The 27,791-nt window shown below is 38.3% G+C and overlaps 1 protein-coding gene across 1 annotated transcript; it reads right to left on the bottom strand.

The window, feature by feature from the left end:
• Positions 1-171: 171 nt before the first annotated feature.
• On the bottom strand, positions 172-26,177 carry LOC143859276 (Transcription initiation factor IIF, beta subunit). Its single transcript, XM_077369986.1, has 6 exons — positions 25,960-26,177; positions 21,612-21,720; positions 4,691-4,821; positions 4,479-4,553; positions 4,211-4,360; positions 172-594 (listed from the first exon to the last, which is right to left on the bottom strand). Exons 1-6 carry the CDS (start codon positions 26,152-26,154, stop codon positions 475-477), a joined length of 780 nt encoding a protein of 259 aa, XP_077226101.1. The 5' UTR covers positions 26,155-26,177; the 3' UTR covers positions 172-474.
• Between the last annotated feature and the right edge of the window lie 1,614 nt (positions 26,178-27,791).

Below are 27,791 nucleotides of genomic sequence, written 5' to 3'. Positions count from 1 at the left end.
GCTTAAGCTATTAGAGTTGGTTTTATTTAATCATTTATACTTCAACACTCCCTCTCACGCGTGCCCCTCTCTTGGGTTGGCCGTACACGTGGATTTTTAATATCAAGGAGTTGTTGGGTTTTGAACAATTGAACCGAAGACCTGCCGTAGGGCTGTAGCTCTGATACCATGTGAAACAACTAATTACTCCAAAAGCTTAAGCTATTAGAGTTGGTGTTATTTAATCATTTCTACTTGAAAACAAACTGGCACACCTTTTTTTTTCTTGCATCTTCCATCCACCACCTCAAATACAATTTTCCTCCACATTTGAGTAATTAATAGATATCAAAACAGATAAAGATGGAGCTGATTTTCAGAGGAGCTAAATGATTCAGATCAGAGCTATGATTCTTTGATTCAACAAAAAAATTTGCCGAATGATCAGACTAACCTTCAAGCAGTGGCAGCAACATAAAACTGATGGGAATGTCTCTACTCAGGATTGGCTTCCTCGCCGGATTTCTTATATTCTGGTTTAAGCTCATATGTTCCTTGATTTGTTCCGCGCTTGTTGTAAATGCAGAGCTCATTAAGTATCTCCTTCAAGAATTGCTGCATAAAGAGAAAAAACCCAACTTGGATGAATCAGTGATTGCGCGCATGAGCGCACACGCACAAAAAAAAAAAAAAAGATTTCCTACAGAAAGAGTAAATGTTACTAAAATTTACTACTTTTTTTATACAGAAAAAATAATAACTTGAACCAACCCTATTCAATTTTTACTTGAGTGGGACCGTCAATTTATGATGATATCCCTCTAAATTAACCATAATCACACCATTTCCCTCTAAATCGAATATAAAAAAAATCCTAAGAAATTTGTTTTCATCAGAAATGTTTTTTTCTTGCAATCCAAAGATGACCTTAGAGATTTCATTCAGAAAATAAGATGTGTTGGATGCAAAGAAACTTAAGGGTCTAAGATATGTCCAAACAAGTTTCGGCATTTTATCAAATGTTTTATGTGACTGGTTGTGAATGTCCATAGGGCTGAGTTTCCATGTGTGTATTTGTTTCATCAGGCATCATATAGCTATATTTTCAGTTTATTAGAAAAAAGAAAAATAAATGAAATACTTTTGGTATATTGAATGGTTGGTGTAACAATTGGGATTACTCAAATGAGCTCTATCTTCAAAGGACTGTCCTGTTCTGCTTCTTTTTCTATTGATCAGATGAATGTGTGCAAGAGAATTGTGGCAAATATACAAGTGAATTAAGATTTGATCCAACCTTGTTTTGTAATCAATAATAAAAACCTTTTTTTTTTATAAATTTGGATTCTTATGCAAAAGCAGGCTACAGGGTTCTTGCCGTTCTTCATAGTTGCATCATTTTCCAAGTCTCAATACATGCTATGTTGCAAAACCAGGTTTATGTACTCCATACACTAGTAATTCTGCTTTTTTAATTTTTTGAATGATTAATTCTGCTAACAATCATCTATGCCCCATGAGAAGATTTCCACAAAATAAAGAATTCAGTTATGTTAAATGACTTGAGAAGCACTATGGTCATGATCAGATATCCATCTCTGGTCATTATCAGATATAATGTTCTGCAGAACTGAAAGAAGTTATGCAAGCTGAATTATCCTCAATCCAGATCTTGCAATAGTTGAAAAACGTGAAAATCTGAGTTTTGAATACTGGTTGCTTAGTACTGGTACAATTCTTGGCCTATTTTGTTGCTATAATATCAGTTCTGATCTTGGCATCACAGATCTCGGCTAATTTTTCAGCAAGGAAGTTGATGCTCTAAAACTCGGTTTACAGTGTTCTGGGTTTCTACGTATCTTCTGCAACTTACAGATCTGTATACCTTTTGGCATTTCAGAAAGTTTTCTGCAGACCTATTAGAAGATCTACAAGTTAGGTATATAGTATAGACTCCAACACAGCCCAGATTGGCCTGGACATACATGGAAATGTACACAGTTATACTGCCAATTTCTGCAGAACTGTTAAAAGATCTAGAAGTTTGGTATAAAGCATCGACTGCAACATAGACCAGCTTGGCCTGGACAAACTTGGAAATGTATGGGAAACAATACGGGAAGGGAAAAGCTCTAGAGAAAATAAAGAGAAAAATGTATGGGAAGCATATAATTGAAAATCAAAATGAAGCATGTAAGGATTGCAAGTAGAAAAGAAGACTTCACGACTAATTAGAATTACAAGTTTTAAGAATTTACAGTTTCACAAGTTTTATTCATGTATATTTAGCGTTAATTTTTTGAGAAATGATCCACATAATTTTTATTTTCAAACTTAAGACGTGTTCTCAAGTTTTAAGTGCACAATTTTTTTTTTTTAAATACGGTCCTTCAACATTTTTAAAAGGAGAAAATATTCTTTTAAGAAGAAATAATGACCTATAGAAGAAGAGTAGAATTAGAGAGGGAGAGGAATTCAATTAAGCAGTAATCAATCAATAATCATCAAAAGTAAAACAAAAAGTCACAGATTAGCCTATATATAATATATATATAGGCAACTGGAAATCATAAAAGACTAAAATACCCCTAAAATCCCTAAAAGACCAAAATGACCCTAATAGTACCAAAAGAATCCCGAAGCGAGTTTCCCATCCAACCAGGAAGTTTCCGGCACTTATGCTTTGGATAACCAGCAATCCAAAGATAGAATGATTAAAATATAGGTCTTTTTTAGTGATCCGATCTAAAAGTCTCCACCATGCACCTCATAATCGCATCGAGATCAGAAAGCCTTCTCTAACACCCTCAGCTGGTATTTTTATCTGAATATGATGTAAAGAAAGTTGTTGAACCTTTAAAACTCTGTTCTTGTGAAATGTTCATATGGGAGGCCGAATGTGTTTGATATCAAGAAACATATAAAAATAATAATATGCATCTCCATGATGACTTTGTCATGAGTATTCTGGATCAGCTTCACCAACATTTGTGATTTATCAATGCCAACAACTTTATGACTCTGGTCAAAGGATCACATGTATATTAAAAAAATATTTGCTTCGATTTATGCAATAGACTTCGACGTTCAAGGCAGGGCATGAATCTTCTATTATACCCACCTGGAAAAATCTTTGAACCCTCACAATGATATACTAAACATTGATATGCTTAAATGAACAGGTGGAATGATCGGATCAGTGCTTAAAACTGCTAGCTAGATTATGCATTGAAGTACATCTCCTTAAAATGTTGCCTAATCGCATACGGTTAGGAGTGCCCATGGAAAAAGGGGGACGAAAGGAACTCTATGGAATTCCGATAAGCAACTTCCAGACAACCAAGGAAAATGAAAGAATGAAGACCAAGATGCAGAAGGCTCGCCTGGAAGTCTGATCCTTAGACTCATTAACAGAAACTTGTGCTCGCAAGCAGTATAACAGAATTACGATATTTTTCCCATAGAAAACGTCCAAAATGATCTCCCCCTATTCAAAAGGTTTTGGTGCTATTTATATCCCATGCCGATAACATTAGCATCCAAAATTGTAGTTTTACTGTTGTAATCGAGAATTGTGGTCTGGAAAAGGATGAATTGGTTATTCTCGACTTAGCGGACAAAATTGTGAATTCCTAAGAAAATGGTATCGGCGCTTGGAACAGAGCGAACTGTTCGCTCTTGATTTAGTGGCCTAAACTTTGGTTTTCAGGGAAAAGCTGGTCCTGGGCCGCTCTTGGTTTAGTGGCCAAAACTTTGGTTTTCAGGGAAAAGCTGGTCCTGGGCCTGAAAGCGTTCAAACCTCCTAACTGCTTCGGGTGTTCGTTCTTTTGCAAGTATTCGGCTCCAAGTTGCCCGGCCCAATCTTCATCAACTTCCATCTATGCGTCAGAATCTCTCTTGGCCAGGGGCTTCACTATCCTATCATAACTTGAAGAAGTGCGATAGAGTTGTTAATTATTATTTTGTTGAATATTCTATGGATTTCTTTTCATCTATATAATTCATGTATCAAGGTCCAAACGTAATATAGTCATCCCATATGTAGCATAGTCAATTAACTAAATTCATCATGCATGTTTAATTGACACAATTAAATTTATACATTTTTCTATTCTAACACTCATTATCTAACTTTTATTGCTCTTTTAATACTCGCAACAAAAACCTTGAAAAATCTTGTACCATCCATTGCATTCAAAAAGCAAGAAAAAGCTGAGTGATGAAAGCATACTGCAGGTTGATCTGTTTCTTGCACAAGTTGCTTCAAAGCCCAATTTGGTTGCCTTTCAAAGAGCTTAAACATAATATCTTCCAGTTCCCCACGGTCCCTTCTCGTTCTTTTCATGTCTGACCCCTTAATTGGCGCTGCTTTCTTCTTATCCTGACATAGATATAGAAGTAAAGCTCCATATACAAGATTATATACAAATGAAGAGTAAACATGCTCTTCCATGCACATACCTTTGCAAGTGAGAAATGGAAATATGGAAAGTGGATACCTTTGAACCAGATGAAAGTAAGCCAACCATTCCAGGCATAGGCCTCATATGCGCTCCACGATCATCGTCAATCACCTTGATGATACGGAATCGAGTCACAAGAAAAAAATAAACAAACATAAAAGGTTACAATCGTAAATTTGCAAGTAGGAGCGAAAAGAGAAAAACATAATTGAAAGTAATTGGAGAAGAATTTGTCTGTAAATAAATACCTGCACTTGCCTGCTTTTAATCATAGATTTTTTTGTCCTATCACGACAAAGTTTACGATACTCCTCAATATTTTCACTATGGGGCTTCATGTCAAATTTATGTTCTACTTTACCTTCCATTGAAACTTTTCCTGCAAGGCAAAATATTTTCCTCCAAAGTGGTCAACAATACTTACCAGATCTTAGGAATAGAACTAAATTGTTTCAAGAATGTTTCAAAATGTAGTGTAGTACAAATGGCTTGTACAGAAATAGCTACCAAACTGTAATGGCTATTTTCGCCATTATACATAAAATATTTTCATATTCCAATGTCACTAGAAGTATGGACGTCAGTGAAATAATGGGTCACCCAAATTCAAAACAGAACATTATATGCAAGAAAAGTCTTGCTCATTCCAAGGATTAAGAACACCACCATTGGGAAAAGAAAAATGCAATGGGTAAGGTGACGTTCACACTAATAGATGAGGAGAACAGCGTTCAAATGCTTTAGGGGTCAGAAAAGTTTCTACCTTATACAATGTTAGCATTTACAAGCACAAATCCTATTTCCCTGATATCATTTACATAAACCAATCACTCAAGCATACAAGATAGAAATGCCCCTAATATTGCTTACAGGGTGTCTCTAGCTCATACTTTGACTCCATGGTCCCACTTTCATCTACTTTCTCACCACAACTCGTTTACTTCTCCTCATTCTTTGGACTCGTTTTCATCTAATAGGCCTACCATTGATCTAAAATTTCAATTTCAAACACAAATTCAAAAAAAAAAAAAATCCTCTATTCACCACCCTAACCTATCTACTGTTGCCTAGACTACCTTTACCCACCTACATATGCCATTCAAGCCATAGTAGAAGTTGTTTTATGCCTGTTCCACTCCTCTTGCCCCTGGGTAACCCAACCCTCCATCCTAATATCCCTCTTTTTTGAACAAATGAATTTATTTAAAGAAGAAAAGGTTCCAAACAGAAATAAAAGATGACCAAAATAGAAGAAAATAAAGGAAAAAAGATTAAGAAACAGAGCCACAAGGCAAAAACTTGTGACCAAAAAATAAGGGAAATGATACTAGCACAACTATGTTTTAATAATTGCACGGTCCCAGCTTTCCCGTTCTTTTTTGATTGGCTTGTGAGAGCCTTTTGGGAAATCTAATAGCTCTTTAAATATTAAAAGACAAGATGCTTTATAATAATATCAAAACATGGTAGTGCTGATATCATTTCCCAAAAATAAAGGTCGGTTGTAGCCCAAAACAACTGAAATCTCATTACAGTTCAAGCATATCAACCCAAATCTTAATATCGTCACAAGAGGCCCCAAACACAGCCAATTTGTCTACCTTGAGTTTGCCTTCTCTGTGAATATGGAATAGGGAGCATTCAAGGAGGCTCACACATAATGCCTCCAGCTCTCTGAATAAAGATGAAAATCTCAATGAGGATCGTGGTTCACCCATGAGCCATGAGACAATAATGAGAATCTACCGTCAACCCTGCTCTTGAACATGATGCTTTGAGGCTTTGTATTCTAGACCAAGAGGTTTTTACTTCTACATCAATTGGTTGGTCATTATCTACAAAAGCAAAAAACCTTACCATTAGGGTCGAAGATGGCCCCACGTTGCCTTGCCTTCGTATCTATTGCAACAACTTTTTTGAGTGGCTTTAAAACTTCCATTAAGCTTGATCAAGCATTCCGGAGGAGTCTCTAAGATTGCACGCTATCTATTTGGGAAAATGTTAGATGAACAAGCACTATTCAAGTTGAGAATTAGATAACTTAGTGATATCGTGAAACTATTTAATTTTAGAAGCCCGCTCAGAGACTTCAACAATAATTCCGTCAATAATTTTGCCAAAACTTCTTATGTTACCTCCAAAGATTATAAAGTTCCTTTCGTTCCAAGTGATATAAAGGACTGATGGGAAGAGAATACTCCATATGCAACCCATTCTCTCCCCTATTTCTTAACCTCAACCAATCGCTTCCATAATTATCTAAATGAAAAAGAGGCCCTCTTGCCAGTCAAAATAAAAGAGGGCTCTCTTTGTTCAATCGAAGGGGTTCTACTATCCTCCAACCTTCTAGAGCAAAACTTGGTTTGACCGCCTCTTATTCAGCCTTTCCTTATCAAACATAGGTCAAATGAAAACACTTCCACTCTTTTCTTTTTCTTTTTTTTTCTTTTTTTTTTTTGAATGGTGGGAACACTCACACTCTTGATTCACATTAAAGCTCCCACATAATACATCCTTTGTTCCTGCTATGAAAGTCAACCACCTTTAGTGTCACATCATTATTACCTTCGACCACTTTCAGCCATGGATTTAAATTTCCACCGAAACAGACATGAAACGACCGAAATGTTCTGTGTGCCCATCCATTCTGAAACCGAAACAACCAAAATTCAAAATTGTAAGTGTAACAGTGGCACACTATATTAGTATGTATTACATAAATATATTTATATGAATTTCAAGTATGGTGCTTGTATTATGTATAAATATTTAAATGAATTACATGTGAAATTTGGTATGTACTAAATTATTATACATAAGCGACATTGCATGTCACTAGATGTTCAATGTTTTTAAACAATTATATGGTGGTTGTCTTCCTTATATGATGGTTTCTAAGTGTGTATTTGTGCTTATTCCAGCATTTCCTGAAGTTTCATCTTTAAATTCTATCGTTTGCATATGGGTCCATATGTTTCCTTGATTTTACAGGATATCCACAGAAATTTCCAACCGAAACTGAAATGTTTCCATTTCCACGGTGACCAAAACCGCAATTTAAAACTTTTCTTTCAAATCTACTCCCACCATGTATCAATCTCATCAAAAACCTTCTAGTTTGCTTGGATTTTTTTGAATGGTTCTAGTTTGCTTGTATCAGATTCATTTAGCCCTTTCTTGAGATAAATTTTTAACCCAATAAACAATAGAGGGATATGGGTTGGACCCTACCCTTGTTTCAGCCTTTTTAGCTATGAGAAAAAGCAATTTTTAACATTTTGTTGTCAAAACAACAACTGGTGATATCAACGGGTTGGATGATAGACTTTGTGCTTAAAAAGCAGAACCCCAACAAAGAAAAAAGGAGTTGACTTGGATCAATCAATGATTGACATGAATAAATTTTCATCACATCATGATGATGTCACAATGACACCATGTTGATGTCGACATTGAGACCCACTGACTTAGAAATAAGCGAAAAATTGAGGGATCTAGTTTTTAGAATGCTGGTTATTTTCTTTTTTGCCGATTGTTTAGATGCACTTTGGAACACAATATTTTGCAGATAGCACAGCCACATCGGATTAGATTTCTTTTTATTCTAAAATGTAAATGGTTTTGAGGAGTTAATAGGTGGATTTGATTTATGGTAAGGACTAATCGTTGGTCCCAGAATATAAATTTGGATGATGCTTGTGCTTTTATTAGGGATTTTAATGAGACTTTTTCCATAGCTATGAATTTCTCTCCAATTACTATTGCACTTCTAATGATTTTCTCCATCTGGGCAACAACTTCCATGGTTTGATACTTTGATATCCCTTAATTATTTTGAATAAGATAATGTCGCTTATTTCTTGTTGTTGTTTATTTGATTTGCAACTTGGTGGTTTGTTGAGGATTCAAAAAAATTGAATACATCTCAAACCTACCACATTACATTGTCACCATCAGTATCACAACCATAATTATGGATCCTTTGTGCACCTCAAGAAACATTATTAATGATGGATAATGTACAATATACTATTGTTATTGATTTATTGTCCTAGACTACACTATAGAATGAACACAAGCCGTAATAAAGTGATAATAACTAGCCTTGATTTTAGCCCCTATTCTTGGTCATACTAGTCTTTCAGTTAGTTTTTTTACCTTTATAAACAGGGATAACACATTTTATGCAAAATCTAAAAAGATTGATTGGTTCATGACCCAACACAATATCCCAAGTTAACAAAGACAATTTTTTTAGGAAGATGATATTTTCACTCTGCCTGCATTACGTGCACTCTCCCCTTATAACGTGATTTGAAGTCAAAAACCGTTAAAGTTGCCCACTTTTCACGTCAAATCATGTAATAAGGGGAGCGTGCACGTAATGCAGGGGGAGTGAAAATATCATTGCCCTTTTTTTAACCTGGAATTTACCTAGGAACCCAAACCAGCACCTTAAATTTTATTAATATGATAAAAGAGTACAAAGAGGGGGGCATACCACCTTGCCTCCAGATCCACAAGACTAATAATAGAAGCTTACCTGCTATGAATACTTGTAATGCCCCTCACAGCACCCATGGCCTATCATTCTTTCTCTGACATCCAAAATTAGCAAGATGATCTACCACCTGGTTTCTTTGTCAAACAGATGCGACAAATTACGCTTCAAGTGATGGAGAAGGGGGTTAAGTTCTTGCCAGTAGTAATGTTAGCCCAAGGGTTCAACAAGTAATTTATAGATTAGGGAGTTCCTTCTTAGTGGAAATCATATCAATAAGGACTTTACTATCAGATTCCACCCATTCGAGAAACCAACAACTTTATAGTATCTGAGGCCATCCAGAATGCTTCATATTTCTGCATGAATAGTAGTTGTATCTTTAAAATTTGTAATGATTCCACGGCCCCAAATAACCTAGATTGCCCTATCACTATTTTATTTTTTTTGAGACGGTAAAATGAGAATATATTAAAAGGCGAACCGAGCTGGTTCAAAACAAATTACAGAAAGAGAGAAAGAAAATACAAAATCAAGGAGGGAGATAATCAAACCGCTCCATACTAGACCTAAATACACCAACCCTTGCTAGGGAGTCGGCATCTGAATTAGCTGATCTCCTCACATGCCTAAACGTTATAGACGAGTCAAGAACTAAATCATCAAGTTCCTCAAAGAAAGATAAAAAAACGCCACGGAGGAGAAGCCGCACCCAGAAGCCAAAAAATAACATTAGAGGAGTCCCCTTCCACTATCACCTTATCTAACACTGAATGATCCAAAAACTTGATCCCACAATGAACTGCTCTCACTTCCGCTTCATTAGAGTCCGCCACTCCAATGGGGCCCGAGAAAGCCCAGAGAACATCCCCCTTGGAATCTTTGCATAAACCCCCAATCCCTGCATCACCAGGATTGCCAAGAGAGGAACCATCGAAATTCAGCTTTAACATTCCCTCTGGAGGAGGGGGCCAGGGTTGATTAATTTTGACTTTGCTAATCCCCTCCTTGCAAATAGTCTGCCAGCCTTCCCAAAGATCATACGCTGAGACGAAATGAAACAGAGGAAGGCTTCTAGCCCAAGAAATAACCGTTGAAATGATCTTGATAAATATCCAGTAAGACGATTTTGCCACACTGTCAAATACTCGGGAGTTTCTTTCCTTCCAAATGAACCACCATGAAGCCACCATACACATCTTCCACAGCGACTTACCCTTTCTTTTCCAGGGGCACCATTCCCAACTTTTAATAAAATCTGATATGGTGTTAGGGAGAGCCCAAGATACCCCAAAGCGAGATAGAATAAAACCCCATAAATCTCTAGCAAACTTACAGTAAATGAATAGATGATCAATGGATTCGCCATCCGATAAACATTAAGGGCAATGGTTGACCAAAATCATCCCTCTCTTCCTCAAAAAATCAATTGTCTGGATACGACCACAACATACTGCCCACGCAAAAAAAGAAACCCTCGGCGGGCAAGAAAACTTCCAGATCGAAGCAGAAGGAGACTCAACTTCGCTACACACCAAATGTTGATAGAAAGATTTAACAGAGAAAAAACCGGATGAACACCAAAACCATACACGGGAATCAACCCCTCTCCTCTTAATATAACACCCTTCAATCAAGGCCATCAACTCAAGGACTGAATTCAGCTCTCTATCAAAAAAGTTTCTTCTGAACTTCGACTTCCAAACCACTACCGAGTTCACCCTCTCAAAGCAATCCGCCACCCATCCCACCTTTGAGAAGACACCAGAAACAGATCAGGGAATAATGCCCTAAGAGGAACTGCCGAGCACCACAGATCTGACCAGAAACGGATTCTATCCCCAACATAAACCTTAAAGCGAATACCTTTGGAAAATAAAACCTCAACCTTCAAAATATCCTGCCAAACAGTTAGACCCTTGAACTTTAAATTATCCGCAGTACACCAATTCCCCCCCTCAACCCATATTTGCTCCCTATTACTTTTACCCATAAGGCAGAGGGTTCTGACCCAAACCGCCACAGCCACTTTCCCAACAAAGCCGTGTTAAAGCCTTTGATTCTCCTTATTCCTAAACCTCCATTTTTCAAAGGGAGGCACACAGAACTCCATTTAACCAAGGGAATTCCACCAGAGGAATGAGAGCCACCCCACAAAAACCTCCTTCGAATCTGTTCAATTCTAATCACTACACTCACAGGGCATTTGAACAAGGAAAGAAAATAAATCGGAATGTTTGATAAAACTGCTTTGATGAGAACCAACCGCCCTCCTTTAGATACCAAATTACGTTTCCAGGAGTCTAGACACCTCTCAACTCTATGAATGATTGGATTCCAAAATAGTTTATTCGGTCTTCCCATCCCCAAAGGAAGGCCAAGATAAGAAGCAGGCAGAGAATTCAATGAACACCCCAGAATCCTTGCAAAAACAGAAGCTTCAGAAGAAGGAACATTTATAACATATAACCCTGACTTCGAGAAATTAGATCTTTGGCCCGAGATCATCTCATAACACCTTAAGACAGCTTTAAGATTCAATATCTAAGAAAACACAGGGGCACAGAATAGCAACGTATCATCTGCGAATTGAAGGAGCGAAACCTCCACTTTATTACTCCAAATTAAGAAACCTTCAAAAAGACTCAACTCGCATCCTTTTCTCATAAGCCGGCTAAGAGACTCCGCAACAATCACAAAGAGAAAGGGGGATAGAGGATCCCCTTGCCTCAACCCCCTAGATGATTTGAAAAAACCTTTGGAAGAGCCATTAATGAGAACTGAGAACCAAGCAGAAGATACACAAGATCTAATCCAACCTCTCCACCGAGAACCAAAACCCATTTTTCCAAGACTATAGTCCAGAGACTCCCACTCAACCCGATCGTAAGCCTTTTCCATATCAAGTTTACACAAGACCCCTCCTTTACCGCTTCGCCTGTAGGCATCAATAGCTTCGTTTGCAATGAGGGAACAATCCAGAATTTGTCTTTTATTAACAAAAGCGCTTTGACTATTTGATATTATTGAAGGAAGAACTAATTTGAGACGATCCGCCAAAACTTTTGCCAATACTTTATAAAACAACCAACTAAACTTATCGGACGAAATTCCGACACCTTTGAAGCCCCCTCTACCTTTGGGATTAGGGTAATGAAGGTTGCCCCAGTACCTTTGTCAAGAGCTAGCCATTCAAAAAATTCTTGGAAAAATCTCATCAGATCCGATTTAACAACTTCCCAACAAACTTGGAAAAAAGCCAGACAAAATCCATCCGGACCAGGTGCTTTGTCTTTAGCCAAGGAGAATAGACCTTTCATGACTTCCTCCTCAGTAAAAGGGACTTCCAAGTTTGCGGCCTCCCCCAAACTTAAGCTATCAAACTCAACCTCTTGCGGAATAGGGCGAAGAATACCATCAAAAGAATACAGAGCCTTGAAAAAGCTAAGAATTTCGGATGTAATCACCTCCTTGTTCGTAACTCTTTCCCCTGCCAAAACCAGAGATTCAATTCTGTTCCTTCTCCTATGAGCACTAGCCATAGCGTGGAAGTAGACAGTATTTTTATCGCCCTCTACAATCCACTTAACTCTAGATTTTTTACGCCAAGTTATTTCTTCCTGAAACAGCAAACCATTATGTTCTTGGTTGACCCTTCCCAACTCCTCCCAATCCTCTTTCGAGGCCAAACCACACTCTCCCAGAGCATTTAATTCTAACATACGATTCTCCAGCCAACGCTTCCGCCCATGATCTAGCAACTTTTTCTCCTTTACCCAAGCTTTCAATTTTGCCTTAACATATCTCAGTTTGTTACCAATAACTATGTCAGCTGGGCCTACCGATTGACAAGAAGACCACCACGACCCTAATCTCTCCTCCATCTGGAGAGACTCCAACCAAGAAATCTCAAATCTAAAAAGAGATGGACCCCACAATTCCATTCTAAGATCTAATAGAATGGGACAGTGATCAGACACCATATGAGGAAGCGCTTTCTGAAAAACCTCTGGAACAAATTCCAACCACTCCCCAGAAATCAAGAATCTGTCCAGCCTACTTCTACTCTGACCTCTGACCCAAGTGAAAGATGCACCACCCAAGGGAAGATCAACCAATTCATTGTCTGCTATAAAATCAGAGAAAACCTTCATATTATTATTGACTCTACTAACCCCAACCTCTCCCTTACTTCCTTAATTTCATTGAAATCACCCTCAATACACCAGGGATGAGAACAACTCCCTCTTACCTTTACCAATTCCTCCCAAAAAAGGCCTTTTTCTGCCGTTGTAAAAGGACCGTAGACTCCAGAGAAGAGCCATTCAGACTTATCCACCACCTTTTGAAGAGAAACTGATAAGGAGAAATCTCCAGACCACACCTCCTTACTAGACCAACTAACATTATCCCAGGCTAACAGCATACCTCCGGAAGCCCTTTAGAAGCTAAGAAAACAAAATTCCACTCTTTTTTAAAACCCATACTTCTGATATCCAGGCTACTAATGGAGGCCAATTTTGTTTCCTAAATGCAAACAACCTCTGGCTTCCAAACTTTTAGCAATTCTTTAACCTGTAATCTTTTCTCCTGGGACCCCAGACCATTAACATTCCAAGATAGTATCTTCATAATATCACTTAATTAGTAGAAAACTTCCCCAATCTAGAACCTGAAGATCTTCCTTTCTTCTTCGAGAGAACGCTCTTCCCACTAGATCCCGAATCATAATTAATATTCGATTTTAATCTAAGTAATTCCCTATCCATTCTTCTCGAACTAGATTCAGCAGACCCATTAGAGCAAGGATTCCTACCAACATCTCTTTGTTCCGCTTCCTGTATTTCAGCTCTATACACTACCTCAGGACCCGCAAAAACCAACCCCAATTTCTTACTTATGCACAAGGTATGATCAACCATGTACTCAGCCATTTCCTTTCGAAGGTTCGACACAAGGACCATCCCATAATTTCCACCAAGATGAGAGGACGCCATCAACAGAGAGGTTGATTCCAACTGACTGCAGAAACTCGAATTGAAATTATGATTGACTCCCCCAGCAGAGATCATGACTAAGAATCGAAAAGGATACTCCCTATGAGAACCAAAAATACGATTCACCAACCCACACATACCACTAAGGTCAATCAAAAGTTTATTAGGGCCACAGAGCCAGGGAAAACAAAAGCCTCCCTTAGTAATCAAAGAAAAGGTTCGATCTACACCAGCTTGCCCAATCAACACTTCACGCGAAGCCCATCTCACCAAATTAACACCGATGGACACATCAACGACCTCTAAATCCCCCTCCTCCACCCGATCCTCCTCAAAAACCAGGCGAGCACTTATCCCGCTCGCTAGGATCTTATCATGAAAGCTTTCCTGAGTCCGAGATTGGCTTAAGAATGACGAAGAAAAAATTTCAAGGTTATCACTGCCAAAAACAGCGACCTGGGTATCTTCTCCAGGGGAGCAAAAAATCAGCTCCTTCTCATTACAGGTAGGGTGATACCGGTTAGAGCTAACCTCAGAGTTTAAAGCATTGGACTTCTGAAAACCAAGGCCCAAATCAGCTTCCGGGAAAGCCCAAGTCATAGGCCCGGAGGAAAAGTCAGATGGAGACAAAAATATCTGAGTTTTTTCAGGCCCACTCACTCTACCGCCATAAATTAAAGAGGGCTCTATTACCAAAGCGTCAGATAGAGAGTCATTGGGAAAGACCAAGTTATGGCTTCTTTGCAGGGAGAGTGCAGATATGATATCTCCAAAACTATTAACAAAGGAAGAAGCGGGCACCACTCTAGAAGAGGCAAGACAGTCAAAGCCACACAAGCTCCGCCACCTGTAGCCTTCTGGAGACCCCGATTTTTGAATTTCAAACAATCCGCCATCTATTCCTGTGCTAACTTGCACACTATGCTGCGCATGATAGTTCTGGTGGCTAAAAAGCACCGACTCCACCGTCCCTGCCACCCCATCAGAGACTCCATGCTCGGTCTCCAAGGTCTGAACTCCTTCAATGACAGAAATGTCATTCAATACATTAAAAAGATCATTTACTGGTATTAAAGGAGCTTCATCTGCTTCTTCTACATAAATCTCTTCGTTTCCAAATATTGAAGAATCCCCACCCTCTTCAATCCTCTCGAAGCTGGTTTCCCCAGGACTATCAAATCCCACAAAGGAATTATCACCTTCTTCTTCAAACGATTCTTTTGAAGCCAAAACCCATCTGAGGGTCCCATCAAGAGATACTTGAATCGAAATCTCCTTGGCCTAGGACTCCAGACGAGATAACAAGAATACGCCCTTTTTCGTAGCCATTTCGAGCGAAGCATGAAGGGTCCACTTCCACAATCTTACCGATTTTTTCCCCAATTCGCCTGAAGTTATCCTCACACCAAGCTTCCGGCGGAACTCCTTCAATACTCCACCAAAAAGGGTTGCTTTCTTTTGGAAATTTGTCACCCCACACCCTAAGGTCAACAAAAGGAGAGTTCACTACATTTTTCCAGCACAATATTATCTATGATCTGTTTATCCCTCTTGGAATGGAGATCTGAACTTCCAGTTCTGCAATTTTGTAGACCACCACCCCCTCCTTCATATTACTCTTCCGAGATAATCAAGACTCCAAAGCCACCAAATTCCCAGACCAACCCTCACAAAGTTTTCCCCATAAGCCCATATCAGCGTTGCTGATCGATTTAAGAGAAACCACCTCAATATTAAATGCCATACCTTCCGAAGTGGAGGGGTAGATCTTCTCCACACCCGGAGCAACTATTGGATTTTCCAGAACATCGAACCCGGACATCTCTTTCGACTTGCCTTCTGATTGAGAGGAGAAATTAAAATCCAAACTTAACCAGAACTTGTTACATTTCCAGCATTTCACTCGTTTTCTGAAGTTTCTAAAGCCACATTTACAACACCTCCAATCTCCCAATAGCCCAATCTTTCTTCTCCCGAGGACACTTTCAAATCGTCTAACATTTCTGCTTTTAACATTAGACCACCCAGAAACTGCACCAGAATCCATAACTCCCGCCCGATAGCCAGCTTCAGGGCCCAAAGGAACCAAATTAGCTCCCGACGCAACTGATTTGCCGATACCATACCCAACTATTGACTCTGCTTCCACTCTCCACATTTCAGACAGACCACACAAGAAACCTCCCAACAAGATCAAAGAGATGTGCAGACCCCTACTTGGGGTAAACCCCCTAGATTCCAACTCCGATACCCACGACGACACAGAAACGGAAAATGAAACCGATGCAGAAACAGAGACAGAAACAGAAGAGGAGTATGAACAACCCTATGTATACGAGGAAGAAGACTCAACTTCAGAGACCTCAGAAACCGATTCAGAGATAGAGGAAATCCTGGCTGAAGCGGGAGTGGCCTCAAGAAACAGATACCAGTCGACCAACACCACGATTAGAACTCGCCGGAGAAGAGACCACTCACCTCTTCCTCCCAACTCAGAATCTCTCCGAGCAGCTTACCAGCCATCAATCAATCGCCATCGAAGAAGTCCAGATCGCCCTCCGAGTCCCATGGTATTCATAGATCTTTCAACAGATTCTTCTTATTAGCCTATACTCGCCGGAAGCACTCGCAGGAAGCACTCTTTTGCGAGCAATGCACTTCAGATTTTAAAACCTCTTATCTCAAAGTAATGAGAGTACTTGACCAGAAAGGGCATCAACAATAGATTGGCTCCGGCTTGTCCCAACACATGCAGATAACTCTAGGCGCTTTTAATGCTCCAGAAATAATCTCCATGACGCCTAGAGTCATCTCCTCCCAAGAGGAGCAATCAGAAGATAGACAAAAAGAACCAGCAAGCGTCCTCCCCCTGTTGGTCATGACCTTTACTTAAAAGAACCCTCCATATGCCTTGCATCTCTCTTGCAATTTCTCCCAGGTAGTGAGCGAAAAGAATTACCATTAAAGCAAACCCAAATGTTGTTTTACATCCCTTCTTAGAGAGCTCAAACCATTGAAGCAGCCTAACATTAATTGATTGGTTCTCAATCAAAGGAACACCAAGATACTTTGCAAAGTAGTTCCACATTGACCGAGTCACCACTATAAATGAACAAATGATTCAGGCGCTCTTCCTTTGGCCTAGCATAAAACAGACACTTGGAAAGGATAGATATGGGAATATGATGCGGAGCATCCCCGGACACGTCAGCTTTGTCACTTGACAGATCAGCTTAACCATGTGACACGTCATCTTAGTCACTCACCACACTAGTCTACACTCTACACGAGCATGGTTTTATTTTACGAGTTGTTTTAATACTTCGGTAGGTAGTTAATTCGGTTTGAATTCAGTTATACGGGTTGTCAATATAAAGCCCAAGCTAGTTTTCTTTTTAGTTGTTCTTGTTAGCTCTGTTTTGAGTCGGAGTTAGACTTGGCCTTTGGGAAAGTTTCTGTTCTCTAAAACAGATTCTCTGTTCTATCTCCAAAAGATGAAATGAAATTATAGGCAGTAGCTTGATGTCTTCCAGATCTTCTACCTTCTATCTTATGTCGTTGCATGCAGCATCAAGGAACTAATATACGTCAGTTCTTCATTTTTTGTTTGAGAATTCCCTCATCATCTCGCTTGAATTCAAGTTTAGATCTACTACAATTCAATTCATTTCTGGTTGAGATTCAACTCTCTGCTGCAGATCCAAATTTTCTGAAGAAAACTCTGATCACCCAAGGAATTTTAATACAGATCTATATAGTTCTATAAGTTTTCCTTCACTTGTGCTCTAAGATCTTGAAAAGGAGACAGATTTCAGATTCGTCATGTTCTTATGTTGACTATTCCAACATTACTGCGGAATATGTGGACGAATCCACATCAGAGTTGAACTGCTTGCACGATCTGCAACTGATTGTGCAGATCAGTTCAAGATATGTTGTTCCAATCTAGTTTTGTTCTTACGAGCATGGTTTTAAATTTCGGCCGAAATACTGAAATTTCGGATTTTGGCCGGGACTGTAATTTAAAACCGAAACTGAAAATTAAAAATTCGGCCGAAATTATATGATTTTCACCAAAATTTCCACCGAAATTTCATTTTTGGCTGAGGCCGAAACCGAAATTTCAATCCTCGCTTACAAGATGTGAACATCTCGTTTCTGGACTGATTTCTAGAATTTTGCATTGAGGCTGCTTGCATTTTCCAAAATAACTTGTAGCTGAAGCAGATCAAGACGTTTTTTTTTTCTAGCAGCAGATTAGATCTGTTGGAATTTGAGTAACCCAAGATTTGGAAGAACTCAACCCGGATCTGATAAGCTCGGCCAGATCTGGTTCAGATCTGAGTTGTGAAACAAGTTCCAGTCATTTCAGTGTAGGGCAGTTCAGTGCACAGCTAGCACACGTCTAGATTCGTGATGTGCTTGGACTGCGCATAAGCTGTAGCTTGTTCGGATTTGTGATGTGTTTGGACTGCACATAAGTTTGTGCCATTTGAATTGATTTTCAAAGGAAGTTCCGCTCACAATCTAGCGGCTTAGGTGCTAAAGGCGGTCAATAGGTAGGCAGGCGCATCATGTTTAATGCACTTTACTTGTCAAAGAGAACCTTTTTCGGCCAAAGCAGCCAAAAAAGTAAATTTCCGAACAAAAAAGTGATACTGATGTACTTAATTAATGTAAGCTTTAATATGATAATGTAAACACCTTGATTTAGAATATCACTTGAATTGAATGATTAATGATTCCAATATGCTTTTTACAGAGTGTTAAACATTTTAGGCAATCCTGTTTTATCATCTAGATGTGTTTTGAATTTAGATTAAGGCTACAATATACTGCAAATCACTCAATTTGAATGATTAGTTATTCTAAGGAAGTTAAAATCTGTTTAACAGTGTTGTTTACATGTAATGGGATCTGTATGTCCTGATATATGCAGTGCATGAAAAGAAAAACTGAAGGTGTGTGAACAAAGCGATACTAATGTACCTAAATGAAAGCTTTAATATGATAATATAAACAAAAAAGTGATACTGATATACCTAATGTGTAAGCTTTAATACGGTAATGTAAACACCTTGATTTAGAAAAGTCCCAAAGTCTCAAAACTAAGCACACAATTGTCAAAGGCTGACGTATGCTGGCCATTACTTTGACCTTAGAAATTGGACTGTTGAACAGAGCACTCAGGCCTGTATGGTAAGGTGAAGCGATGGGAGCTACTTGGTGTGGCTACTGGCTTTGATGTTGTTGGGATGAAGGAGATGAATTTGGTTGCCCTAATAAGCTGACCCGAGGCCCCTTCATAAGATGCCAGGAACTTTATAACATTATCAACTGTTCTCTTTTTGCCATTGGACAAAAATAACAGCATCATCCACAAAGACGCAGTGTGATATGGGGATACAACCTCTACCGTAAAATTAATAATCAGCCTTCCCGTCTTGAAAAAACTTTAGAATGCCCCTATTCATAACTTCTACAATGATAAATAGGTAAGGAGATAGAAGATCAATTTGGAGAAGATCATTGGTTGATTTAAAGAATCCCTTTGGTTCACCATTGATCCATATTGAAAACAAGCAGTTTGTTATAGTATTCTTGATCAATTGGATGAAATAATTCCCAAAGCCAAATTTCGCTAAAACCGCCATGAGAAATCCCATCTCGACCGATCATAATTCTTTGTCATATCGAGTTTGAATATCATATGGCCCCCAAAGACTTTTCTGTCGATATGCTGGACCATTTCTTGCACAATGGAGATGTTATCAACAATATTCCTTCCTTTAACGAAAGCACTCTGCTCAAAAGATATACTTTTATGAAGAATAGTAGCTAACCGATTAGTAAATCACCTTATAACTGATTTTGTAACAGAAATTATAAATGCTAATAGACTAGTAGTCATAATACCTCTAGGTTGCTCCTTCTTAGGTATAAGGATAACAAAGGTTCCACGTGTAGGATTTGAGAAGATTATGTCCTAAACAACTCCCTAACAGCTCCAACCAAATCATCTTTTAGAATCTCCCAGCAAAATGTAAAGAAGTGCCATCAAAGCCATCAGGGCCAGGCGCACTTTTAGCTGGCATCCCAAAAACCAAAAGTTTAATTTCATCCAAGGTTGATTGCGCTATCAATATCGAATTTTCCTCATCCGTGACCATATTAAGAATATCCTCAAAACGTCATGATTGACCAACGACTACTATAAAAAGAGCATGCCGCATCTTAAATTTGATACGGGTCATCCACCGATTACCCATTATGCCATAGCCCATAGCTTGGTTATACTGGTGTAGGACTTTTTTTTGAGTTACTGAAGCATGAAAAAACTGCGTTTTTATATCACTCTTTCAGCCATTTCTGTCATAAAAACCTCTTCGCTCAGAAGCGCATGGTGAAGATTTTGTTTAGCTATAGCTAAAAATTCCCCACTCGGAGCAGAAGGATTTACCTCATACTCACTTCCAATCATAGTAACCCAGTTGTCCACCTCTCTAATATTTTCTAATACGTTCCCCAATATCTCTTTGTTCCAACTCCTCAGAGTAATTTTCAACCTCTTCAGCTTGGAAGCTAGGATGTAGATATTACTCATAGCAACAAAGACACAGTTCCACATCAACCTAAATTGGACTTCAAAATCCCAAAATTGGAACTCCCTCATCAATAAGTTTCATATCTGATAAAAATCCATATTCAAAGTTGGTTTCTCATGAAATGTCAACTTAGACAATCATACAATGTATCCAAATTTATACACATCCACATCAACATTTGGCATCAGTGCTTAATGTTGAATCTAAATAAAAAACTGCCAAATACACCGCAAAACTAGCTAAAAAAAGAGTTCTTTTTTTAATGGTAAAAAAAAGAGTTCTTATTATCTAATCATAATGAAAGGCCAAGCAACAACACAATAGTCAAGCGATAATGAAACATAATTAAAAATAATCATAATCATAATTTCAATGGTAACATGAGAACTAAAGGAATGGAAATGGTGAGTTTTTTTATAGTGCTTGCATGTACATGCAAGTCTACCGTAAAAAGTCAATGGGCCCGCATTATTGAATGATCCTAACCATTTATTTGTTGGGCCACAATTTAAATAGGTGGTCCCCGAAAATCATCTCCATAGGGTGATCCTAAGGGGGCCATATCATTGGGTGACCCAAAAAATTCATTTATTTATTTTTCTTTGAAAGGAAAACTTAGACAGGTCGTGCCCCGAAAATCATCTCCATAAGGTGATCCTAACCCCCCAATCTTTAAAGGATTTTTACTGTGCCGTCCTTTCTAAACATCTACAAATCAAAGGGCTAGTATCACCCTACAGTGATGATTTAAATTGGGGCATAATAAAAGAACGGTTTGGGTGATCCAATAATGTTGATGCCATTATTTTTTTCATGCACTTGCATGTACACGTGAACACCATATCAAATATAAAACTCTAGAAATGGTTATCAACAAGGTCCATAATAAATCATAGGATTAGAATAGTTACTTTCAATATGGAGACCCACAAAGAAACATATACGGGACCATCCTCAATTAGTCAAAGGGAACTGCCCACTTCATTGAATATGACAAAAAAGACTTGTATTCCTAAGGAGGAGAAAAAATGGCATGCTTGGGTAAAATATTCATCACAATCCTCACCTTGATTTGTCTCAGAAAAAACACACATCGGAACGAAGTCCTTAAACATATTCAAAGAGTAAGTCTTGGGCATATTCCCATGTTCTTTGCCAGCCAATTCCATTGAGAACTGATTACCATGTAACAAACATATAACTAAGTAGAAGGCATTCGGCCAAGAGGATGGATCTCAATGAGAAATAAACTATCAAAATTTCTATTCAAATGGATAACTCGATAGAAGAGAGCACAACGACCAGAGATAAACAGAAGTGCTATAATATTTTAGAGTAGCTTGCTATAATTAAGAAAAGATATTAGGTTTGAATTGCATAGATTTTTTATTTAGAGTAATAAAAAATGAATAATATCTTCTATGTTAATCACAGCAATAAGAATGAATAATATCCGTTTGAATTGAAGTATCCACAGTACATAAGGTATCAAATTTCTTAGTAAATTATTACTGAAACTCGTAAAAATGCAACACAGTCCCAAGTCCAAACAGATGAACCACCCAAATAAAATCGAAGAATTAGTCACATTCACGTTGAAAAAAATGAATAAGTTGTAACTGTAAAATAATCATAATGACACAACAACATTCAGCATTATAGGAAGACATTAGTTACGAGAGAATGCTCTGATAACATAATTGGTGTCATGAATCAGTGTCATAAAGATCAAGAGTAATGAGGTAAAGAATCATAGAGCAAGTTATGTTAATAAGATATTCTTTACTGTAAATTTTGCATTTTATTTATCTTTATTCACCACAGAATTTGGCTCGGGACCCGGAGAGACACCTTGAGTTTATTAATGAGAATAGGAATTACAAAAGGAGGCAACAGGGGCCTCTAACAAGACGAATACAAATCAATGCCTGATTAATCCCTTCCCGTCCTGCAAATGTTAGGGATACCCAAGCTGACACATCTAATCGCTCCCTTGACAGGGCTAGGGAGATCCTTCCACTAATAATATATCTTGTTGGTTTGATCCTTACAGTACATTAGCAGGAACACAAGGTTTTGAATTTCGGTTTCGGTCACCACAAAAAATGGAAAAGTTCAGTTTCAGTTGGAAATTTCAGTGGAAATCCTGTAAAATCAAGATATTTGGAAACATATGCAAATGATAGAATTTAAAGAAAAAACTATAGGAAATGCTAGAATAAGAGAAACCATAAGAGAAGCAAGAAAACCATCCATAGTGGTGTAAACACATCAAACACGTAGTGACATGCTGATGAGCGGGAAAATGCATAAAGGTCTGAGGTAAGGTATGGTAAAGAGGTAAGAAGGGGCTGTGGTTTGAACAACCGAGGAAAAGGGTTACAATTATGGGTTGGATTGGAAATAAGAGTGGGAGGCTAAGGCTTAGGTGGTTCAAAGGGTGCCACAAAGGGGACTGTTGGCGAATATATATGAAGTTGCAGGACTTAGAACAAGAGCGTTGATGTGCAGTATAACAGGGTGTGTGTATGAGGTTCAGCTAACTAGAAAAAGGGTGAGGGGCGGCTACAAAAGATAGGAATGTAGGATTTTAGAGTGTGATGCTTCATGCTTCATGCTTGATGGAGAGTGTTTAGATTTTAGAGTGTGAACTCAACTCAACTTAACAAAGCCTTTGTCCCAAACTAGTTGGGGTCGGCTAAAATGAATCCATTAGAAAGATTTCATGAAGAAGGTGAAAGGAATCTACCGGGCTCTAATTGGGTTCTTCTACGTGGATCACTTTCTTCCATTCTATCCTATCCAAGGTCATGTTCTCTGTTATGTTATTAAAAAAAAATTCCTTTTGTTTTACTTGCAGGATTAAGGGGGTATATGTTCTTTTCCTAGAAGGTTGTTATTAAGGGGTATATCTTCTTTTCCTATATGGTTGTTATGTCATTTTGTAAATCTCCTGCTTAAGTGATAGATAATAAAATAGTAGGAGCGAACAGTAAATTACTATCACACGGATTCCTTTCCATTACTTTGTTTTCCCCTTTCTTCATTTTCATCTTCCATTGTTCTTCTATTGGTTGGCAGTTTGGTCTATCTTACTATGACCAACTAGACATTGCTCATGTTGAACATACTTGCTGCTAGTTTTTATTACACACAAGGCAGCATCACTTGATTGCAGCAAAACGTATCATTTAGAAAGTGAAGGGAATCTTTACTACTGCCTTTTACTCATCCACTTAAACTCTGAATTCGATAGTTAATGCTAATGTTGACCAGACCAGCCTAGGTGCCAAGATTCTTCGAAGCTCGCTACTCTTGCTGCAACTTCCTGAATGACTCACCAGATTCATGGAAAAGGAAGGAACTTTAGACAGTTTCTCTGTTGAGAAGCCAAGTATCCCACAATACCATATATTTGAAGTGAGATCATATGGTGGCATTGTTAAGTGAATTTAGTTTCTCCGTTTTTGTCCCAACTCCTCTTTATCCAAATAATATCAGCCACTAAGACAATTTTACAAAACCTTGTCTTTCGTGACTAGAGCAAGCACAAAGTAGTGGAATGCCATTGTTTTTGTTTGTTTGAGATTATCCCATAACGGGTCAAATTTCATTCTCATAGCATCTAAAACAAACTAATTGATTCTTTTAAGAGGAGAATAACACGTACACCGACATCAATTTCTTCTTAGCAAAGAGATGTGTATTGGCATCATTGCATCAGCTAAGGAGCGTCATGGATACAACATTAATTAGGGTTCTGCTAAAAAACCCATGCCCAAATTCTTCAAAGTTTCACTTAGAAATCTCAAAATTTCCCAAAAATTTCCAACATTTTTAGCAAGGAAAATGATATGGAGACCCTAGAGTACCACCTAAAATGGGACCTGCAATGAGAATATGCCACCTGTTAAAGAAAAAATTACTTTTTGGTGATTTGCCTAAACTTAAGGGATTGCTCACGTCACTGGTGATGATGTGGCATGAAACATTTTGTTGGGTCCCCTTTTAGGCCCTACTCTCGGTTTCCTTAGCATTACTCTTTTAGCAATGTACTTTCTTAAGGTTCAAACTTTGAAGAATTACGGATAGCCCATAGTTTGTAATTGATCACTAACCTAGGTGTTCCTCTTTCTAATTCAGCAATTTTCTGGACATAAAATGCAGAACATCTCCAAGGAGATTTTGGATTTTGTTATCAATTTTTTGTGTAATAAATCTCGGATTTCTTTTTTACAATATTCCATTAATTCTTGATTCATTTGAATTGGTTGAACTTTGGTTGTAATTTGGTTTTCATTATCAGTTTTGGGCTCACAATCGGTTCTCAAAACTCAAAAGAATCACGGCCTTAGCAATTATGGAAACAAAATTAATTAGGGTTCTGCTGCAAACCCATGTCCAATTTGACGAAGAAGAGGCACTACGAATTAAAAGGGTTGACAGTGTCAAACACATAAAATAGGGTTGTTATTTTAACTTCATACAAACAATTGTGGGGAATGGAGAGTGAGATGGACAAGTGAAAGACTCACCGGTTTAGGGTTTAGGGTCAAAATTACATTTAATTTTGAGTCCAGTAATCAGTTTTGGTCTCACAATCGATTCTCAAAATCCAAAACAAACACGGCCTTAGTAATTATCGAAACACAATTAATTAGGGTTCTGCTGCAAACCCATGTCCAAATTTGGCGAAGAGACGCTACGAACTAATAGTTCTTTCCATTATCAGTTACAAAAAATAGGGTTGTTCTTTTAACTTCATACAAACAATTGCAGAGAAATGAGGATGAGATTGGAGGAGGCGGTTGAGATGGAGATTGTGTTAATAATTAGTAGCATTAGTAAACCCTAAACACCAGAAAAAAAAATTAGGGTTTTTGTTTTAACTCCATACAAACAATTGTAGGGAATGGAGAATGAGATTGGACGAGTGAATCACTCACCAATTTAGAGTCTAGGGTTTAGTGTTTAGCGTCAAAATTACATTTAATTTTGAGTCCAATAATCAGTTTTGGGCTCACAATCGGTTCTCAAAATCAGGGTTGTTGTTTTAACTTCATACAAACAATTGTAGGGAATTAAGAATGAGATTGCACGAGTGAATGACTCACCAATTTAGAGTTTAGGGTTTAGTGTTTAGGGTCAAAATTACATTTTAATGTTGAGTCCAATAATCTTTGGGCTCACAATCGATTCTCAAAATCCAAAACAAACACCGCCTCAGAAATTACCAAAACAAAATTAATTAGGGTTCTGCTGCAAACCCATGTCCAATTTGAAGAAAAAAAAAATAGGGTTGCTCTTTTAACTAGATACAAACAATTGTAGGGAAATTGTGTTAATGAAGAGGAGGAATAGTTATCAGCAGTAAAAGAGAGAAGAAATGAAAGAATTTAAGAATGAAATAATACCTGAAGGGAGGAAGGGTCATCAGGGCGGAGAGGGTCAAGGGAGAGAACTACTTTGGCGAGGGGATGAGGAGAGTCTGAAGGGTGAGATTGCCATGATTGTGATACCACTAATGGGCATTTCATTAACCACACTGATCTCTCTGATTTTCCTGTCTCCAAATTGCTACTAAATTGATCCTCCATTGAAGAACTCATCTCTCTCTGGAAGCAATATGATGCCCTCTGTTTTATTATAAATGGGGATTTTATATTGAAATGTTATCAGCACAACCCTATTTTTTGATATTTGCACAAACCCAGATGTCTTTTCTTCTTTAATTGGCTCATGCCAGCTTTTTGGGAAGTGCAATAACCTTTTGATAAGGGTGGCAATGGTGTTTCGGTTCGGTTTGACCCCCAAACCGAACCAAACCGAAACTGAATGTTCGGTTCGGTTCGGCCAATTTCACCACCCCTTACTCATAATCATTGGAAATGGGGGCAACGGTTCGGTTTGAAATTTGAATCGGTTTGGTTCTACTGAACTAAAATTTGAATCGGTTTGGTTTAACCAAACAGAAACCGAATTTTCGGGTCGGTTTCAGTTCGGTATCATTTCGGTTTTGGTTGGACTGCCACCCTTACCTTTTGACAGTTCTTTAAAGAAAAATTAAGAACTAGAAATTCAAATAATGAGTTAGAATTCAAGAACAGGGAATTCAACAAATTCTGTGAGGATGAAGGAATTACTAGACACCAGGTGGACCAAAGCTGAATGGTGTAGTGGGGCTCATGTACACGGCACTTTAAGAAAGGGCAAGATGCATGAGATTGAATCGTGGGCTTCCAAAGTGTTTTTGGGTTAACATGGCATGTTTCATAGTAAACCGATCACTGTCTACCGCCAATAAGGGCCTGTTTGGATGCTGAGAAGGGATTGGGATTTGGATTTGGATTTCTCACATTTGCAGCCTTTTTTGCGTTGTGATTTGGATCCAGATTAAATCCTTGGATTTCCAAATCAACGACTGACGGTAAAAATATGTTGTGGAAATAAGTAATTGGAAATCTACAGATGACAGTTTCCTTCACCCTCTTTGCGCTTCAACCTCTCCCTTCCAGAAGGAAGTACCCCTTTCCCTCTCTGTCTCCCTCAACATGAGCTAGCAGATCTATTCATTTTGTATTTAAAATTCAATTCCAAATCCAAATACAAATATGTGGTATCCAAACGGGCCCTGAGATGCCAGAGGAAGTATGGACAGGGAGGACAATTGATTATTCCACGTTGAGGATAGTACAACTATGTCATGCGTCTTCCAATAAGGCCCAAACCATAAAAATGTTATCAATTTTGACATAAAAATGTTAATAATCTATTGTTTGCCTTGGTAAGGTTTAGGTATTTAGTAGATTCTAAGAGGGCCATTTTTTCATTTTATAAAGTTATGTGTACATGTGAAGTTCTCATTAAGATCTTTCAGGGCATGTTTGGCAACTTGGAAAAAAGAAGGGAAATGTTATCAGCACTACTGTATTTTGATGAGGGCACTCCTCACTTTATGAAAAGTACGGTATGGCCCACACCATAGGATAATCCAAACCGTCCATTAGATGGGCCACAGCCTAAATAGGTTGTGCCCCAAAAATCATTTTCATAGGTCGGTCCTAACCCTCTGATCTGAATGTTAGAGGGTTGATCCTAACTCTCTATAGATCGGAGGGTTAGGATCGACCTATGGAAATGATTTTTGGGGATTAACCTATTTAGGTTGTGGGCCATCTAATGGACGGTTTGGATCATCCTATGGTGCGGGCCATATCGTACTTTTCATAAAGTGAGGAGTGCCCTC

The sequence above is a fragment of the Tasmannia lanceolata genome, unplaced genomic scaffold (genome assembly GCF_043159265.1).
Source record: "Tasmannia lanceolata isolate RefF3 unplaced genomic scaffold, GAP_Taslan_0.1 ptg000029l, whole genome shotgun sequence".
Taxonomy (NCBI): Eukaryota; Viridiplantae; Streptophyta; class Magnoliopsida; order Canellales; family Winteraceae; genus Tasmannia; species Tasmannia lanceolata.
The sequence above is the reverse complement of the archived record's forward strand: the minus strand, read 5'-3'. Positions and strand labels throughout refer to the sequence as shown.